The sequence below is a fragment of the Ursus arctos genome, unplaced genomic scaffold, assembly GCF_023065955.2.
Source record: "Ursus arctos isolate Adak ecotype North America unplaced genomic scaffold, UrsArc2.0 scaffold_5, whole genome shotgun sequence".
NCBI classification, from domain to species: domain Eukaryota; kingdom Metazoa; phylum Chordata; class Mammalia; order Carnivora; family Ursidae; genus Ursus; species Ursus arctos.
In genome coordinates, this window is record NW_026623067.1 from 62,719,541 (window position 1) to 62,739,461 (window position 19,921).

A 19,921-nucleotide genomic window follows, 5' to 3' on the forward strand; every position below is an offset into this window, starting at 1 on the left:
CGGGGGGGTGAGGGGGACCCTCCCCCGGGCGAGGGGCGGGCTCGACCGCTAGCGCGCTCTCCCGGACCTGGCGCCCACACAGTCGCGCCGTGATGGCACCGGCCGGAGGCCCCGGGGAGAAAAAGGTGAGTTTCTGGGCGTCCGCGAGGTATTCAGACCCTCTGGCCGCGGGGCTCCCAGTGTCCGGAGTTCAAACCCCACCTCAGCCCTTGGCCGAGCTCTGCGGCCTTGGCCGGGCACCTGGACGGCTCTGGGCCTCGGTTTCCGCGATCGCCAGTTGCCGGGGATGACAGTACCATCTTGGCGACAGGATTAGATAACAATCTCAGGTAACATGTATGGAGCCCTGACCCAGTGCCCCGCGTTTGCAGACTGCTTTATGCAAATTATCTGATTTTCATGATTATTCCCGTTTTTCAGGTGAGGAAACTGAGGCCCAGAGAGGCAACTGGTTTAAGGTCACCCATTCTAGTCCACGGTGAAGCAGGGATTTGAAATCTAGCTTCGGATTCAGGGGCCATGCTCACATTTTCTACCCTCAGCCCATTTACACCGTCAGGTCTTCGGCTCAACGGGCGCCAGAGCTCAGTTCCCTCATGTTTTGGGAAGGGTGGCAGCCTGGCCCTGCAAGCGGAGGGCTGGCCTGAAACCAGTCCGGGCTGCAGACCCTCCCAGAGCTGAGGCTGCGGAGGAGGGGTGGGTAGGGGAGTGTGCAGCAGGTAGGGGGTGTGCAGGGTGGGGTGGAGGGGCTCGGCCTCTTCTCATCAGTCAGACCGGTCTCCCTGGCTCCTTCTCTAGGCTCGTTCCCCATCTGCTCACCAACTGGGAGCCTTGTCCCCCGCCCCCTTTCTCTGCTGGGTGTGTGCTTGGTGAGGAGAAGGGGTGACAAAACAAAATTAGGAAAGCCATGAAGTTGGCCACAGGACATCTCCAGGATCTCTTAAAGCAGCCCACCTGTGCCCCCAAATTCAGTGAGGGTGGGGAAGGGAGAAGCTATATACACGTGGAAATGTGAGCCACTGATCTGTTTATTCTAAAAGGTTGGGAACAACCAAGATGCCCAAGGGTGGCGGGCTCCCTAAATAAAGGTGCACCCACTTAAGAAGTTGTTAGGCAGCCAATTAAAAAGCTAAGTATGGGAACAAGCAAACTGTTTTGGCAATGTTACCTCACAAAAGGATGTTTTTCTTATTATAAAAGTATAATATGGGCACTGAAGAAAATGAGCTTAATAAAAAGATAAAGACGTTGTGCTGATTTCTTCTTCCAAATTTTCTGTAATACTGTGTTCACCTTTAGCTTATTTTTTTTTAAAGATTTTATTTATTTATTTGACAGAGATAGAGACAGCCAGAGAGAGAGGGAACATAAGCTGGGGGAGTGGGAGAGGAAGAAGCAGGCTCATAGCGGAGGAGCCTGATGTGGGGCTCGATCCCATAACGCCGGGATCACGCCCTGAGCCGAAGGCAGACGCTTAACCGCTGTGCCACCCAGGCGCCCCCCTTTAGCTCATTTTTAAAAAGGTTTTTAAAAAATGCTGTCCCTGTCCAATTTCTTCCCAGCCTCCGCTCTTGCAACACCAAGATTATCATATGGTAACCCACGCTAAGGTGGACCTGAGAGTTAAAATGTTAGTGGGAAGCAGCTAATCTCACCTCTCCTGTCAGCTAACAGGTACATCTTAAGAATTCATTTAATTGCCACAGGGGACACCTCCAGTAGCCTCATTAATCCACAAGAGCAGTCCTGGTGGCAGCTTGAAGCAGAATGGATGTCTGGCGGCCTCCGGCCAGAGGGTGAAGTTGGTCTGCTCCTCTGTGTGTGAAGAGAGGCGCCCGGAAGCCAGACCTTAAATCCAGAAGTCTAGATACTGAGATCTGCAAAAAGGAAGCATAAATTCCTCTCGGAGCTCCCTCTCATCTCCGAGGCAGATTCACTGCCAAACTGAAAGGGAGAATGGAATGAAAGTAAATGTACTGCAAATTAATTTACCGTGATCTTTATCTTACACTGTCCTCTGTCTTATTAGAGCTGTCTTTAGATCATCCTGGTGTAGTAATTAATTGAGGTGGTAAACAGAGCAGTGAAGGAGGGACTGAAAGATGTTCCAAATTCAAATCTTGACGATGGAGTTATTTTGCTAATGGCTGTTTAGAAAACTGGCAAAAGTTAAAATTTTGGACAAACATCTAGGTAACAGATCAAAATGTCTGAACTTTACTTATTATCATGAAGATACAATCAAAATAAGCCTTATAATTTTCTTAAAACCTTAGCTAATTTTCTATTAAAGAGTCTCATTTCCGCCCCCCTCCTCAGGACCAAACCTGCAGCATTTATGAGACAAGAGACATTTTCAAAAGTCTTACCTGTCTGCTAACTCTTGGCATGGTATGTCAAGGTGGTTAGCTGCTGTATGAGGTGGTAGGGATAGAGACCAATGAGATTCATCACCTGAGCCTCAGGCATTTTAAAGCCCAACAGAGGAGCCAGGTAGGTAACCAGATACTGCCGTACAGGTGATAGATGCAGGAATGGAGGGTGTTTGGCCTTAGGCAGAACACAAAGGAGGAGGTCATCCCCAATAAGAGTAGGTCAGGCAAGACTTCACTCTGCAAAAATGGAAGCTATGCCAGCATGGGCTGCAGTGAATTGGAGGCCATTTCAACAGTCCACAGGCAGTGAGGAAGGGGTAGGGGGACAGTGCTCAGAATTGTTAAGTAGATACACTCGTCATAACCCTGGGACAGATTGGATGTAGGAGGTGAGATACTATCCTATAACACCCAGATTGTATGCCAGTGTTTTTCCCCTCTAGAATCATTTGGTGTATGAGGGCAGTGACCTTGTCTTATTCCAATGTTTATTCCTCTTGCCTGGAACTCTACCTGGCATGTGGAAAGGTCTGGTGAAAGTTTAAAATGGAAGTCCTTTTTAATGTCCCAGAACTACAAAATTAGAAGAGCAAATTGCATTGTATGGAGGGAATAGAGAAAAAGGTGAGAATCATAATAAATATTAACATTTCTTCCACATTCAGCTAAAATTCATTTTTTAGATATAAAGTATAGAAAAACAGCAGAGTCGGGAGCCCTCTCTGTCAAAACTAGAAAGAGACTGGATTAGGAATTGAGAAGATCTGAAGTCTGCTTTTTTACTTACTTAGTTCTGTGATCTTGGACAAGTCGCTTAGCCTCTCTGAATGTCCATTTCCTCATTTATAAAATGGGAATAAAAACTGTCTGCCCTGCCTAGCTCACAGAGCTGTCCGGAGTACCGAATGAAAACATGTATGTGAACATGCTGGAAAATGTAGGGCATCGTTATGAAGCTGTGCGTCCCTTAGGATTCTGTGTAGAGGTTTACACAAAAAAGAGGCTTTTTTTTTTTTTTTTCACCTAACATGAGGTCTTGCAATCCATGGCTGCTGCAACTATTCAAAGTTGTCATTAAAACACACACACACACACACACACACACACACACACACACACACACACCACTGCTAGTTACACCAGCTGTTAGTCAGCTCCACCAGCCTTAGTGTGTGGCTTTCAATGGCAGGGCTGAGAGATGACGCTATACCTCCAGGACTTGTGGTGACATTCCAGACAGGAAGGAGGAAAAAAATGCCCAGACGAAAGGGAGTGCCCATCTATATCAGGAAAGCAAAACTTTTCCGGAAATCTTTAACTGACTTCCACCTATGTCTCATTGGCCAACACCGTGTCATGTGGCCACCCCCAGGAGCAAGGGAGCCTAAGAATTTAAGTTGGGGACATTGTCTCCTCAAATGAAATACATTAACAAAGAAGAGGAGAGAAAATATATTTAGTTAGGCAGCTATCAATGTCTGACACAAACATGTTGAAAAACCAAAATAACTATCATGGAATCAGCACTTTCACTATAATTTGACTCAGATTAAATGTTATTTAAGAAAAAATATTCACAGCAGTTTGCACAAAACGAATACCTGGAGTGTCCAAGAAATATAATATACTCAATCTTTCTGAAATATTATTAGACGTTGAGGATTTTAACAGAACTGGAGCTAAAAGAACATAGTACCACTTTTCCTAAAATTGGAGACTGCTTTTAGGGGGGAAAAAAAAAAAAGGAAGAAAAATCACCTAAGATACATACCTCTTTTCTTCAGGGTATTTTGGAACGTCTGGAGAGTGGAGAGGTTGTGGTTGGAGATGGCAGCTTTCTCATAACTCTGGAGAAGAGGGGCTACGTGAAGGCTGGGCTCTGGACTCCGGAAGCAGTAGTAGACCATCCCGATGCAGGTCAGTGGCGGCATCCCCCGAGACTGTTTAGTTTAGACAGTCACAGTTCGCTTAAATCTGACTGAGAGAAGATAAGTAAATAATTCTGAGTGTTGTCTAAAGACTGTTTCACTTACCACAGTCGCCAAGATGTAGAGACAGTGACAGTACACGGGCTGAAGCACATAGAAGAAAATGGCCTCTCGCTCCCCAGCTGCCCCCTTCCACACACCCACTTGCATCTTCAGGTACAGGGAGTGCTAAAATACCATCTTAATATTTGTTCCATGAATATTCACCCTGTGGACATTCAAGAGTTTCCTTAACATAGTAAAACTGTTATTGCTTCACATTATATTATACTATAATAGCGTATTTGGTAGAGAGGATTAATGGTAACCACCAGATTAGCACAGCATAGATAGTAGACATTTGGGTTTTGTTGGGGGAGAGGGGTGTGAAGAAATCAACACCGTTTCACCTCATCCCCTGAGCTAGAACAAAACAGTAAGAGTTGGAGGTAAAAACTGTGATGGGATTGGCGAGTAACATCAAACCAGAGCTTTAATTCTATTTTTATTTTTTTGAGAGCAGTCTCCTAAATTAAAGTGGAAAATAAAGCGAAAGAATGAAATGGAAACAAGCTGGGAATGGAACTTTTGATTTGCTCTGGTTGTATTCATATATGCACCGTGTATCTGAGAAACCTGGGGTCATGCTGGATTCTTCCACCCACAAGCTGTGTGACTTTGGACAAGTCATTTTACTTGTTCAAGGATCAGTTCCTTTTCTTTTTAAGATTCATTTATTTGTTTTTGAGTGAATGTGTGAGTGGGGGGAAGAGCAGAGGGAGAAGGACAAGCACACTCCATGCTGAGCGTGGAGCCCAACACGGACTCAATCTCACGACCTTGAGATCATGACCTGAGCCAAAACCAAGAGTTGTTGCTCAACTGACTGAGCCACCCAAGTGCCCCAGGATCAGGGTCTTGACCCATGTCACAGGAGGGTATGACATGGGCTAGCTGTGAGGACTTGTGTGTCAACCCGCATGAAAAGCCCAATGCATCATATCCACTGGCCAATTTTATCGTTTCATCAGACACTCAGAGTTATATGTTAGGACCAAGCTTTGTTTCTCTGGCACTTAGCACCAAGTTTTCACCTGGCCCACGGAGAACTTGTTCTTAATTTTAGATCTTTTTGCTAAACCAGAAAGAAAGTGTTGAAATAGCAAGGATGAGGATTGGGGTAGGGGAGAGATGAAGAAAGAGAGTGGGAAGGATGTCCTTATAGGCCATCAGAAGCTCCTGACTGCATTTCTCCAGCTGCCTGCTGTTGAATCAGTTTGGTGGGGGCACCACACACACACACACCTTGTCCACTATGAGAATTTCCTCATGTAAGGATTTCCCAACTGTAAGAAAACCAGTTACATCCTCCACAACACAGGCAAATGAATAAACCCTCTCTAGACCAAAAAACCAAGGGGCAATTGGCCAACCAGACCTTAATGTCTGCCTATGACTGCACCAGACCATTGAAGCCCATGGACAGGGCAATATGAGGCCACTCCAAACAGTCCCAATTTAGTATTACTCTGCCATGTCCTGGTCCTTGAACTCTACTGACCTTAATCTGCAATTTTGTATAAGAACTAGGTTTGAAATTGTGTCTAATTGAAAGAGATTGTGAGTAGGTAAGCTACTTTTGCTGCAAATGATAGCTCCGATGATTTTTATCTTTTTAACTTAAATTTTAAAAACTACTTTGTAGTTCGTCAACTTCACACAGAATTCCTGAGAGCGGGATCAAATGTCATGCAGACTTTTACCTTTTCTGCCAGTGAGGACCATATGGAAAGCAAGGTAAGCTGGCCTTTTGATGGGGGTGGGGGTGGAGGGAGGGCAGGGAAAACGTCAGGGATCATGTATAATAAAAATAACCTCTTGAAGAAAAGGTATGGAATTGACCTGATATGTTACTACACTTTATTACAAACTCCACATAAAATGTCTATTAAGGAATTAATCATTATGTAAACAAATATATACTACACAAATGAGCTTTTTTTCTGCCTTGTTAGCTGGAGTGGAGAGGAAGATAGGACTGGGAAGGAACAGGCCATTGGAAGGACATGGTCCTCCTGTGTTATTTTTTTGTAGAGAAAGAACACTTTGTAGATGCCCTTCTCACCTTATCTCACTGTCTTCTAACTTGTCCATCTGGAGACAGGGTGGCCCTTGGGAATACAGCACTGGCCTGGGAATGAGAAGAATTGGGTTTGATGCCCAACTTTGCCACCTGTTGGGCATGTGACTTTGTGCAAGACACTTGGCTGCAGGGAGCACTGGTTTTCTCTGCGCAAAATGGAGACCACTTATGCTTAGATGCATCAGGTTGTTGAGAAAAGTAGAGAAGGGGAAGACTGTGGAAGTACTGCGAGGTATTCTACACATGTAAAGTGTTCATACTTGTCAATGTTCATGCCCATTGATTCAGTCAACCAACCAACATTTACTGAACACCTGTTATAGTCCAATCTCTATGCTGAAAACAAAGATGAAAGAAAGGCACAGAGCCTGTTCTGAAGTGGCTCACAGTCCAGTGAGGGAGGCAAACAAACATTTACTAAAATGCCATGTAGGGAGACCAATAATGGAAATAGAAGCTCACTGATAGTAAAGGAGAAGGTGCCCAAGTCTGCTGGTCTCAAATTGCAGGGTTTTTTAAATTTTATTTTATTTAGCTTCAATTAATTAACATAGAATGTATTATTAGTTTCAGAGGTGGAGATCAGTGATTCATCAGTTGCATATAACACCCAATGTTCATCACATCACGTGCCCTCTTTCATGTCTGTCACCCAGTTACCCCATCCTCCCTCAAACTGCAGTTTAAACCATGCCTTGGACTCCTCTTACTTGCTCATTGCCCCCTTTGTATCTGTTCTGAACCCTTGCTCTCTGACCTCAGTGGGAAGCTGTGAACGAGGCTGCGTGTGACCTTGCCAGGGAAGTGGCTGGCAAAGGTGATGCCTTGGTAGCAGGGGGGATCTGCCAGACATCACTGTACAGACACCACAAGGATGAAGTTCGAGTTAAAAAACTCTTTCAACTCCAGCTCGAGGTTTTTATAAAGAAAAACGTGGACTTCTTGATTGCAGAGGTAAGCCTAGTACTTCAGGGAAAGGAGTTGCTCTCTTCTGACAAATCCCACTACATAATCTTTGCTTTCATGAGGGTAGGGGACTGCTTTGTGCCCTCATTTCCTCAGGGTACAGGGTCAAAGGTTTATGTACATGCCCTGCAGTCAAGGCAAACACCCTCTCACTTGCATGCTAGGTTTTAGTGAAGTCAAAGGGCAGACCCAGGACAGGCCTGACCGTAGCCTTGGTTTTCTTTGGGTGGTTGTAGCAGCCGACTCACAGGGGACCCTACGAAGTTGGGTGAGAAGGGTACAGTGCTTCAGGGAGCAACCTCTCCTGTGGGAGGGGCAGGGCTGGAAGGAGCTGTGCAGGGGCTGGAGACTATGAGGGAACCTACCTAGGAGGTAGGTGGCTGCTCAGGTTCGTGCGGGCCCTGCTAATAATACTCAGTACCAAGTAGTTCCCTTGCCCTCCTCTGTCCATGCTTTGCTCACTCCCATCCCTCTGCTCTCACTCAAGCTATAACATGTGAGTGATATTTTGAAGAAAGAATATGGTCTTTGATTGGACATGAAGGCCCAGAACATTCTCTTCCTTCCACTTCCAAAAATTACAAAGCCCTCATTCCCCATTTCCCACCTTTGGTACCACTTGGAGTCAAGCTCTCAGCCCAAGTCTCTACCCCCAACAAGGACAATAGTCTCCCAGGTGCTCTTTCCCTTATCACTCTCTGAATCTATTGAAAAGCTCGCTTCATCACCCTTCCCAAGGCTCAGGGCCACCCAAGCCCAGCAAACGCACTTGGCAACAATCATCTGCAGAGATGGGCGCAAACCACCCAACAGGTTCTCCAGACGGATGGGAACACAAGTTTGTTTTGTAAGAACCTCTCTGTGGACTCTCTCTGCTATTCCTCACCCACCGCTTCTGCAGAATCTAAGTCAAGAAGGAAGAACACGGGGAGATTTTGGCTGGCTTTTCTTCACTTAGTTAAGGTCAACTTTTCAATTGTGGCCCTTAAGGGGGTTCCCAGGAAGACCCCTGCAAATGACTTTGGTTTACCGGCAAGGTGTCCTGTCCACCCTTAACAAAGAAACTCAGTAGCTCTTCTCCCTTGCTCTGTGCCACAGTGGTCTCCCTGGGGGAAATCATCATATTTCTCCTTACTTCATGGAGCACTTATGAACCTCTAAAGGGGAGTGAATATAAAATCACTTTGAAGTAGAAAGTATAATAAACCATTCCTTATTTTTCAGAGATTACAGCAGCTCCATAAAAGATGAGTCTAAAATTTATTAGTAAGGGACGCCCAGGTGGCTCAGTTGGTTAAGTGTCCGACTCACTTTCGGCTCAGGTTGTGATCTTCAGGGTCATGAGATCCAGCCAGACATGGGGCTACACTCTCGGTGGGGAGCCTCCTTGGGATTCTCTCTCTCTCTCCCTCTCCCCCTCCCCCTACTCACATATGCTCTCTCTTTCGCTCAAATAAATAAATCTTCAAAAAAATAATAAAATTTATTAGTAAAACTTTCATTCCTGGGTCCTGGGATTGAACCTCGCGTTGGGCTGCTTCTCTCTCTCTCTACCCCTCTGCCCCCCACTTGTGTTCTCACTCTCTCTGCTCTCTTTCTCTCAAATAGATAATAATCTTTAAAAAAATAACCTTTGTTCCTTCAAAATTATGATTTTAAATACTCAATTACGTGAAAAACCTTTGTGGGTTTTGTTTTTGTTTCTGTTTTTTTCCATAACAGTCTTCATCTTGCTGAATTGATGATCTCTGAATGAAAATCTGTATTTTATTGTTAAAGGAATTAAAATGTTGGGGCGCCTGGGTGGCACAGCGGTTAAGCGTCTGCCTTCGGCTCAGGGCGTGATCCTGGCGATCCGGGATCGAGCCCCACATCAGGCTCTTCCACTATGAGCCTGCTTCTTCCTCTCCCACTCCCCCTGCTTGTGTTCCCTCTCTCGCTGGCTGTCTCTATCTCTGTCGAATAAATAAATAAAATCTTTAAAAAAAAAAAAAAAAAAAGGAATTAAAATGTTTACTCAGAAAAGTATTCTTCACTTTGCTAAAGACCTGTTCCTCAGCAAGTTTTACCACACATACTTGGTCATTTTTATAACTATTTTGCAACATTTGCATTCCACCTTTCAAAATCTGCTTTACGTTTGGACCAATAGAAAAAGTGAAATCTCTCTTAGTATTTTGAGCATGCCGAAGAAGCCATATGGGCTGTGGAAGTCTTAAAAGAATCGGGTAAGCCTGTGGCAGCTACCATGTGCATAGGCCCGGACGGAGACATGCGTGGTGTGACACCTGGAGAATGTGCTGTTAAGCTGGTGAAGGCAGGTAATTGGGACCCATAATGTGATCATGAGTTCAGCTGTTTATCAAATTTAACAATGGTTGCTTAATCTTGTAAGAGCAGTTCAGAACAGAAGAACTAACTGGCATTGGTTTCCCTCTTGGTAAAAGTTGGGAGGTGGAGAAAGATAACTAATCTCCAAGGCAATTTCCAACGATTAAAAAATAAAATAAGTAAAATGTAAAAGCTCTTTATTTCTTTGCATAGGGGCTGCAATCGTGGGCGTGAACTGCCGCTTTGGGCCCAGCACCAGCTTGAAGACAATGCAGCTCATGAAGGAGGGCCTGCGGGCCGCAGGGTTGAAAGCACACCTGATGGTGCAGTCCCTGGGCTTCCACACCCCTGACTGTGGCAAAGGCGGGTTTGTGGATCTCCCGGAATACCCCTTTGGTAAGCTCAGGGCGTAGGAGCGGTCCTTGCGTTTTCTTGTGCTGACAACATGGAAACGGCTATAATGAACAGCTATGGTGCAGTCTTACGAAAAGAGACTGCGTAAGACAAAAACAGTCAATGTTAATGAAAAAAACGAGCATAATCTAAAGTTCAACGTGTTTTAATTTTCAAAAGTGCCTATCAGAGCACCTGTGATTTGAATGTAGGGACAGTAACAGAAATGCTGTGACTATTGTGTTACAGGACTAGAGCCCAGAGTTGCAACCAGATGGGATATTCAAAAATATGCCAGAGAGGCCTACAATCTAGGGGTCAGGTACATTGGCGGGTGCTGTGGATTCGAGCCCTACCACATCAGGGCAATCGCAGAGGAGCTGGCCCCCGAAAGGGGCTTTTTGCCCCCAGCTTCGGACAAACACGGTAGTTGGGGAAGTAGCCTTAATATGCACACCAAACCCTGGATTCGAGCCAGGTAGGAATTGTTTAATTAACATTACTATTCTTCTCTAATCTCGTTTTATTTATTGTTAGAAACCCTATGCATGCAATAAAAATTAAAAAAGTATAGAGTATGTAAGATTGAAACTAAAAGCTGCCCCTCTCCTTACACCAGTTCCATTCCCAGAGGTGATACCTGTTTGCCATTTGTGTTTTGAAGTCATATACCTTATGTCTGGTTTTACCAATTTTAAGCTGTGATTACTGCTAACCCTTTACAAAAGCTGAGGCGTTTAAATCATATAACATTCCCCTTTTCTCCCTGTTCTACTTTTTCCAATGATTTATTACATTTTTATTTCTTCTGTTGGTTATCTTTATAAGTTTGAATGTTCTATTTAACCACCTATTTCTTTATCCATTGATGTAAAGCAGTATCTCTTAATTCCACTCTGTAAAACAAGAATTAACTCTTTCTGCTCCCCTCTACTCTTCCTCCCTCATCTACCTCTTGGCTTCTTTAAGTGATACCATTACTTTTACATCATCAAGGATTAGAACCACTGTGTTCTGCTCTGTAATTATAATTAAGTCTTTCAAGCTTTGTAGATTATTATAAAAATGTAAAGCTAGTAAATAACATTTACAATATTGTTATAATTGTCATATTAAACAAACAGGATTCATGAAATATAATAATCAGAATGCAACTCTAATTTTGTCTCCCTGTCTCTTTAAACCTGCTCATTGGGTGATATCTTTCCTCTCTGCCTATTTGAAAATACTGACGTGTCCCCAAGACTTTGTTGGGTAGTCTTAGGCAATAGAAAGCTCCATGACCACTTTATTTAGCAAACACAATCTTAATTCAGTAATTAAAAGTGTTCAGTTCCAGGGACACCTGTGTGGCTCAGTCAGTTAAGTGTCTGAGTCTTGATCTCAGCTCAGGTCTCGATCTCAGGGTTGTGAGTTCAAGTCCTACACTGGGCTCCACACTGGGCATGGAGCCTGATTTAAGAAAAAAAAGAAAGTGTTCGGTTCCACATAAAATCAAAATTTGGAACACACGAAACTTATATTTTCTCTTGTTTTCCAGCAGTTGTCTTCAATAGGCAGGAAACTATGGAAGGCCAGGCTGACCCTTCTTTGTCCATCTTATGCTTCCAGCTCTCCCTTCCCATCTTGCTAACCAGGATTTCTGACCTCTTCAGATTCAAAGGGAGAGAAGAGAGGATGGCAAGGGGGAGTAAACTGTACTTGGCCTGCAGCCTAACAGGAAGTCCGCATTTTCTGGGCCTGGCAGATCTTCACGAGTGCTGCCATGGTTCCTTACATGCTTCCACTGGGAACTTTTGCCTGTACTTCTCATGCCACAGGCATCGCATTCTTCTCTGTCTGCTACTTCCCTTTCAGACCCTGGCTTTTTCAGCACGTCACTCCAGATATCCCCTACTTGGGGGGTCTAGTTGTCCTTCCTGGTGATTCTAAATACCTCTAGATTTCAAACAAGTCTTTTTCTGAAACGTGGTATGAAACCCAATGATTGCTTTTTTTTTATTAAGATTTTATTTATTTATATGATGGGGGGTGGAGAGAGAGAGCACAAGCAGGGGGAGTGGCAGACAGAGGAAGAGAGAGAAGGAGACTCCCCACAGAGCAAGAAGCCCCATGTGGGGCTCGATCTCCAGGAGACTGTTATCATGACCTGAGCTGAAGGCAGATGTTTAACTGACTGAGCCACCCAGGTGTCTCCAATGATTGCTTTTGATAGAAATGTGAGAAAGGCTTTAATGGACATAGTTTTCCAGTCTGTACGTTGAAACTGAAGTTCTACTTTAGCCTGATCATCCACCACACCTGTGTGTATGTTTGGCAAACACACACACACACACACACACACACACACACACAAATATATATAAAACATACTGGACTTAGAAAATTGGCATATATTTTTTAATTAATTTTTTTTTTTTCAAACACAGGGCTAGAAGGGAGTATTGGGAAAATCTGCTGCCAGCTTCGGGCAGACCTTTCTGTCCTTCATTGTCACAGCCAGATGCCTAAGAAGTGGTGAAAGAAAACACTGAAATGACAGCACAGAAAGAAATCTGGAACTCTTCCTTGCCTTTACCCTTCACCCACCCTGCTTTCTCCAGCTGAACAGCGAATGTGCTCCTGGCCCTTCAGTTCAGGTCAACATATGCACCTTGCACTCCGGCTGCGGACAAGCCCCCAGCTGGATGCTGCAGGAGATGCAAAGACGATGAGAAAGGCCCCTGGTCCTCCAGTTACTTACTGTCCAGCCATGCTGTGGTACCTTCTTCAGAAAGTCATCAAGAACAGCAAAACTCGTCTTTTAGGGTAAATTTGAGATTTAAAAATAAACAGAAGTCACTGAACACCAAATCTATTGATTAATTCAGGCAACTAAGCTGGGTGCTTGAGGAAGATAGAGGAGCAATGAGTTTGCTTTTCTTCCATGATTTGTATAATGACTCCAAGGGCAATCCCAAAGGAATAGATGCAAAAAATGTTTTGAGCAATGGCAGGGTTATTGAAATAAGTGTATAACCTTCCAAAGTGATTACTTTCAAAGATGATTTTACTTAAAGGTGGTAGGTCCTTAAAAAAAAAAAAGGTGTTAGGTCCTAGAATTTTTTAAATGTGTCTTTATGAGGGGCACCTGGGTGGCTCAGTCAGTTAAACGTCCGACTCTTGATTTCTGCTCAGGTCATGATCTCAGGGTTGTGAGATCGAGCCCTGCGTCCAGCCCAACATTGAGCCCTGCATCTGCACTTGGCATGGCGCCTGCTTGGCATTCTCTCCTTCCCTCTCCCTCTGCCCCTCCACCCCCAATAAAAAACATAAATTTAAAAAATGTGTCCTTACAATCACAAATCGCTAGATTATAAACAGCTTAAGGACAAGGACAATGTGATGTTCTTCTTATATTTTTCCCTAAAGTATTTAGCACTGTGCTGGGCCTAATAATAGATGTTCTAGATGCCCAATGAAATACTTATTTTTGATTGTTAAAATAAGTAAAAATAGGTCAACAGCTTTAGAAGACTTATTTAAAAGTCAGAGTTCTTATCTATCTTGATCTGCTATCTTCTTGACTTACGTTTGTGCTATTTGCCATGTGCCAATATCTCGCTGTTTTTTCTAAAACAATGCATCAATTTGTGACAATTTATAAAATTAAAGATGATTTACCTGTTGTAGTGTTTGAATATTTAAAATATCATGGACATTCTCTGGAAAATAATAGCAAACATTTATTACTTATTATGTTCTAGGCTATTGCTTCTCTCTCGTTCTCACACTCTATCTATCACATCCATCCATCCATTCATCCATCCATCTATCTAGTCACACTCATTTGTCCCTTATTGGGATTAAAATATGAGAGTGTTTTTAACGCAGTAGTTTAAATGTGAGGAAACTAAGGCTAAGTTAACTTGCCTGTGGTCCACAGTTAGTAAATGGTAGAACTGGGATATTAACCCACATGATCTGGCTCCAGAATCCACGTTCACAAGCACTATACTGCACATACACAGCTGCTGCTTTTATCAGACTCTATCCAAATTTTTGTGTTGTGGAGTTTCATGGATTTTTATCAGCTTTGCTTAATATGAATCAACCCTTCAATCCTGTTTCTGTGAAGTAGATAACTGGGAACTCATTAAATGTTGCCATTTACCCATAACACATAACCCCCATGCTAGAAATTAAAGGGTAAGTCATTTACCACCATCCCAAGGCCTTGGGGGTCTTTGAGGATGACTAATACAAGTCACTAAGCCTGAGTATCTTTGCCAGCATCCTCAACCAGGGCCATCCAGCCTCTGTTTGGACTCTTCCAGTAGTAACTCACTACCTTGCAAGATCACATATGATTTTTTAAAGATATATTTCATTCTTTGAAAGTTATTGCATCTATTAACCAGAAATCTACTCATCAACGGCTTTTGCCTATTTGTCCACATATTAATGTCTGGGCACCCATAGAAAAAACGTATGGTTTCTTCCATATGATAGCTCTTCAAAAATTAAAGGTAGGTATCATGCTTCCCTATACTTACTCTTCCTCATTTCCCCCAACCAAAGACATAGACTTTTAAGATGTGCCTTGCCATACTAGCACCGTGAATTGGACAATTAACTTTTCCATCTTAATTTTCTCATCTCTTAAATGACGATAACAATAGAACCATCCTCATTGGATTACTATGAGGATTAAGTGAAATAACAAGATATTTAGGAAGAGTGTCTGGCATACAGTAGGCATTCAGTGAACATAATATAGTGTAATACAATTAAGTGACTTGGTTCCCAATCCCCTCATCCTCATGGTGACTCTCCTTTGGCCACATCCAGCATCAAAGTCTCTACTTAAGTTTAGTCCCTGGTCCTGAACCCCGCACTCCATGAGTGGATGCTCGCACAACAGCTTGATAGATGAAATAAATAAATGAATAAATATCTTTAAAAATTTTATATATAATAGTCATTGTCTTCTACATATACTTTACAAGTATTTTGAAAGTATAGTGGAAGTAAAGATCTCTTCTACACTTTCAGCAAAATGATTAAGTATCTATGGAAAAAATTAGCAAGAAATGTGTAAGAGCTGTTGAAAGGAATTTGAGGATGCTACTGTAGGATACAGAATAAGACGAATAAATCTATACATGCTTATAAAGAGAAAGACACAATTTTGTAAGATGTTAAGTTATTCTAAATTGATTAATAAATGTAGTATAAACCCAGTGAAAAATATCATCAGGATTGAGGGAAGATAGACATGCAAACTTTTGGGTTCATATCAGGAGAAAAACCATAAGGGTTATGGGCAAATTAGAAAAAGAGAGGTAGGGGCGCCTGGGTGGCACAGCGGTTAAGCGTCTGCCTTTGGCTCAGGGCGTGATCCCGGCGTTATGGGATCGAGCCCCACATCAGGCTCCTCCGCTGGGAGCCTGCTTCTTCCTCTCCCACTCCCCTGCTTGTGTTCCCTCTCTCGCTGGCTGTCTCTATCTCTGCCGAATAAATAAATAAAATCTTTAAAAAAAAAAAAAGAAAAAGAAAAAGAGAGGTAGTCAGGAAGGTGTAGCCTTGCCAAATAATCAGTATATGTAACATAGCTGGAGTGATTAAAACCACTGGATATGTGCATTTTTAAAAAAGAAAGATCAATAGAATGTATGATAAAGTGGGCATTTCAGGTCAGTGAGGAAAAGCTGGATTGTTTAATAATCATGGACATTTGGTCAATCATATGGAAAGAAAAAGTTGGACCTCTTAGAACAAGTTCAAAGTTGATCAAAGTTTTAAATATAAATGCATAAAAGAAAAGCCATAAAAGAAAAAAACATAAATTTTACCATACAAAAAATTTAAATGTCTGCACAAAACTCAAAACACTCTAAACAAAGGTAAAGTCAAGTGGGAATAATGTGTAACAGGGTTAGTAACTGCTGTTCCAGGAGGGGGTCTTGAGCTGTCTTAGTTCAACTGTCTCCCCATCTATGCAGATATTGTGAGGGTGGGGCTCACCTATGAGAGTGGAGTTCAGAGCTCCATTCCACCACATTTTCTTGGGCTTACAAGTGTTACGCAGGGAGCTGTATGCAGCTGGGGGCCAAGAAAAGCCTTAAAGTCAGCACTAGCAGCCTCACCATTGTTCAACCATCACTATTCCACTGTAAGCTATGATGCTGTGAGTCGGATGCACCAGGAAGCACAGTGCACCTGGGAGAGGTGATGTGAGCTTCCAGGTACTGACAGGGACTTCAAGCAGCTTCTGAGCATTGACACATTATCCCTTAATGTGGTACCTGCCAGGCCCCACTTGACTCTTCCCTTCCCAGGCAACAGATCCTCTTCTTTTCTGGGCAACTTCTGGGGATCAGTTCCTAGCTCCTGCACCCTGCACATGGACATTGTATTGCCTTCTCCCCATTTCCCTCAATGCCCACAACCTTTCAAGGTTTTCAGAGAAACCCTCTTTTCCTCCTGCTCTGTGGGTTATAATAGGACATTAGACCAAAATCAATAGAAAAATGAGGTCCACTTTCCGAAAAGACATCTAACTTGGAGGTGGGGGAAATATTTGCCTTAGAGCTTTGCCGTGTAGAGGGAAAGGAGGGATAATAGATTTACAGATTAAAGCAATCTGAATGCTTATATCCTGCCACAAATACTGCACACATTTGAGAAGTTAAGAGAAACTTTCCTTACCCTATAGATTAGGATATATATTTCCTTAACCTCTGATGGGTAGGAAAAGATAGGCAACATATCCAAAATTAGATAAATACATGTCAAAACAATGAAATATCTTTTTTCACCTATCACTGATAAAAACCAAAAAATTAATAAGGGTATAGGGGAAAAGATGCTGTCACACATAGGCTTTTTGTAGAAGTGTAAACTGGTACTAACTATTTGAAAAGAAATTAGGCCACGGCTATCAAAATTAAGAATTCACACACTCTTGAACTAGCAGTATCAGTTCTAGGAATGCAACCTATATTTATTTTCATATTTGTGCAAAAGTATATATCTGGAAATTACCAAAATATTCATAATGAAACATTAGTTGAGTGGATTAAGGAACATCTCCAGGATGATAAAACGTGGAGCCACTAAGAAGAATACATTACGTCAACATGTACCGAAATGGAGGGCTCTCCTAGACAGGCTGTTAAACGAAAGTGTGCTCCTGCTGTTTTGTATAGAATATTTCCAGGAGGAATGCTTCCCTCTTATGGAAAGGGGACTAGTGACAGAAACCGTTGCCGGGTGAACTGGGGAGATCCCAGGGCCTGAGGCCTTGACTCAACCCATCGCAAAGAAGTCAACGAAGGTTCTTGGTCTCATCACAGGAAGCAATTCGAGGACAGACACACAACACAAGCGGGAAAGTTTATGAAAGCAAAAGTACATCCTCTGAGCGAATATGAGAGCCCGTAAACTCAAGAGAGACAGAGCTGCTGACCTGGGGTTTGGGTTTCTATCTTTTATTGACAGATTTAACCCAGGGGTTGGGATATTCATTTCTTGGAGCAGGAATTTTTTGGAAGCAGGGTTTCATGCCTTTTCTTCCTTACTTGGTCAAGGGTTTCCTGTCATGGCACTTGCCATCTTGGGCCTGTCTAGTTTGATCTGGCTTCTTGTGGAGCGCTGCCATGACAGGCCTCTGACTTTCCTGATAGCTGCCCATGACTTCCTCTATTCTGGCCTCTGGGTATCCTGTTAGAACCTAACTAACTTGCTACCCTAACAAAACTATGGTACAGTAGGAAGACTTCCTTTTCTCTGATACCTTTTTTAGTGTCTTAATATGGGTAGTTATTATTTTTTCAATAAAATTAATTAGTTTTAAAATTTATATCAAGATTGCTAATTGCAAGAAAAGAAATCATCAGATCATGGGTTCCCTGTCATGACACAGTATTAGAAACACTGCACCATCAATGATATATACCAGCCAAAAGTACCTGAGTGGAATCTAATTCAATTTAGCGGAGATACAAGTGATACAGGAATAAGGTAAACAACACCACAAGGAAGCAATCAGGAGAATCATATATTCAATAGGAGAGCTGGTCTGGTCTATTCCACAGTTCAGTACCTTGGGATTCCTCATCTATATATAAGAAACCAATGTGGGGCACCTGGGTGGCTCAGTCGGTTGAGCCTCCAACTCTAGGTTTTTGCTCAGGTGGTGATCTTGTGATCTCAGGTCATGAGGCCCTGCCTCCAGCCCCATCAGATGCTGTGGACTCTGAGCTCAGTGGGGAGTCTGCTTATCCTCCTCCCCCCTGCCCACTTGCTCTCTCTCTCTCTCAAATAAATGAATAAAATCATAGAAAGGAAGGAAGGAAGGAAGGAAGGAAGGAAGGAAGGAAGGAAGAAAAAGAAAGAAAGAAAGAAAGAAAGAAAGAAAGAAAGAAAGAAAGAAAGAAAGAAAGAGAAAGAAAAGAAAGAAAGAAAGAGGAAGGAAGGAAGAAAGAAAGGAAGAAAGAAACCAATGCAATGCATAGTCTGGATCCTAGTTTTGACAAACCTACCATAAAAGACCTTCTGGGTACAAATTGGAAACATTTGGATACAGACTGGGTATTAAGGAATCAGAATTAATTTTGACTGCGTAGGAAAATGTCCTCGCTTTTTAGAGATGCAAATGAATATTTTAATGCATACTAAAAACGTTAAATTACTGTTTAAAATTTACTTTAAATATTTCAACATAAAAAATGAGGGTTTTCTTAAAAAACAAAATTTCTACAGGTTCTGATTTGGTAGGGGGAATTAAGAACAAGGTAATCTAATGAATCATCAAACTTTACATCAGAAACCAGGCATGTACTGTATGGTGAATAACATAATATAATAAAAATATTATTATGAAAAAAAAAAGAAGAAAAGAAAAAAAAAAGAACAAGGTAATCATCAAAAGTTAAGACTGCTCAGTGAAACTAAAAACTGGCTTGAACCAGGTCTTTCCAGTTCCACAGCAGATGTTTACTGTACTGGGAAGTTACCTAAAAGAGCAGATGCCCCCCTGATAAACCCTGCTGTGCCGTGTGTAGAATCAACAGTGCAAGCCAGCAAATAGCTGCAAGGGATGGAAGAGATGTGCGGAACCTGAGGAGCAAAGTTCAGCTGGAAAAACAATTCCCTTCACAACGAGCACAGACAGGGTCTGACTCCCTTCTGCAAAACCGTAAGCAGAGTTAAGCAACTCATTTTGGCTGTACAGTCAGCTGCCTTGAAGACCAGCACACACTCTGTTTAATCAATAATGAAAATGCCAAAAAGAATTTCAGAAGGCTACAATTTGGCCTGCTATCAGAGTTATTTTACTAAAGAGTCCTGAGCAAAGGAGATGGGGCATGCTGACTGGCATTGCTGGCTCTCTGCAGCCACCTTTCCTTTCATTCTGTTATTTCGTCAGAGCAGATCGGAGAGAAGAGGAGAGAAGGGGAAAGAGACGTTGTACTCTTCAGGTATAGATCCGGATGAGCTGGCCTCTTCAAAACAGAAAAATGGAAGAAGCATCTTTCCAGTTGATGGTGATGACCTACCCTGAGGGTTCTGTGCTCTCATAACAATTATATCCACTCTCGAGGGTGCATGGTATGATGAGCATTGGGTGTTATACTGAACTAATGAATCATTGAGCATTATATCAAAAACTAACGATGTACTATACCTTGGCTAATTGAATTTAAATTAAAATTATATCCACTCTCAATCACTGGCTCATCCATTCATTACTCAAATAACAT

At 42.6% G+C, this 19,921-nt stretch overlaps 2 protein-coding genes across 4 annotated transcripts in view; one reads left to right on the forward strand and one right to left on the reverse strand.

Moving 5' to 3' along the window:
* The window catches only part of DMGDH (dimethylglycine dehydrogenase), a 66,627-nt gene extending 62,316 nt beyond the window's left edge, over positions 1 to 4,311 (reverse strand). Inside the window, exon 1 of the mRNA XM_057307253.1 lies at positions 4,147 to 4,311. The gene's annotated coding sequence lies outside the window, so the exon portion shown is untranslated. The remainder of the gene's footprint in view (positions 1 to 4,146) is intronic.
* On the forward strand, positions 2 to 13,842 carry BHMT2 (betaine--homocysteine S-methyltransferase 2). Of its 3 annotated transcripts, XM_057307256.1 has the most exons (9): positions 152 to 329; positions 1,707 to 1,967; positions 4,160 to 4,292; positions 6,048 to 6,139; positions 7,248 to 7,439; positions 9,625 to 9,772; positions 9,996 to 10,178; positions 10,425 to 10,653; positions 12,605 to 13,842. In XM_057307256.1, the coding sequence occupies exons 2-9, from the start codon at positions 1,962 to 1,964 to the stop codon at positions 12,684 to 12,686; spliced, it is 1,065 nt and encodes a 354-aa protein (XP_057163239.1). In that variant the 5' UTR covers positions 152 to 329; positions 1,707 to 1,961; the 3' UTR covers positions 12,687 to 13,842. The 3 variants fall into 3 exon arrangements, with proteins under 3 accessions (XP_026354519.2, XP_057163239.1, XP_026354520.2); XM_026498734.4 differs by lacking the exons at positions 152 to 329; positions 1,707 to 1,967 and adding an exon at positions 2 to 125; XM_026498735.4 differs by lacking the exon at positions 152 to 329 and having other exon boundaries at positions 1,712 to 1,973.
* Positions 13,843 to 19,921: the final 6,079 nt, after the last annotated feature.

What these genes read in the sequence shown, in the direction of transcription:
- BHMT2 (XM_026498734.4), top strand. Translation starts at nt 93, where the DNA reads ATGGCACCGGCCGGAGGCCCCGGGGAGAAAAAG. An exon ending in TCTCCCGGAATACCCCTTTG is followed by an intron (nt 10,179 to 10,424) that starts GTAAGCTCAGGG and finishes ATTGTGTTACAG; the next exon opens with GACTAGAGCCCAGAGTTGCA. An exon ending in AAACCCTGGATTCGAGCCAG is followed by an intron (nt 10,654 to 12,604) that starts GTAGGAATTGTT and finishes TTTCAAACACAG; the next exon opens with GGCTAGAAGGGAGTATTGGG.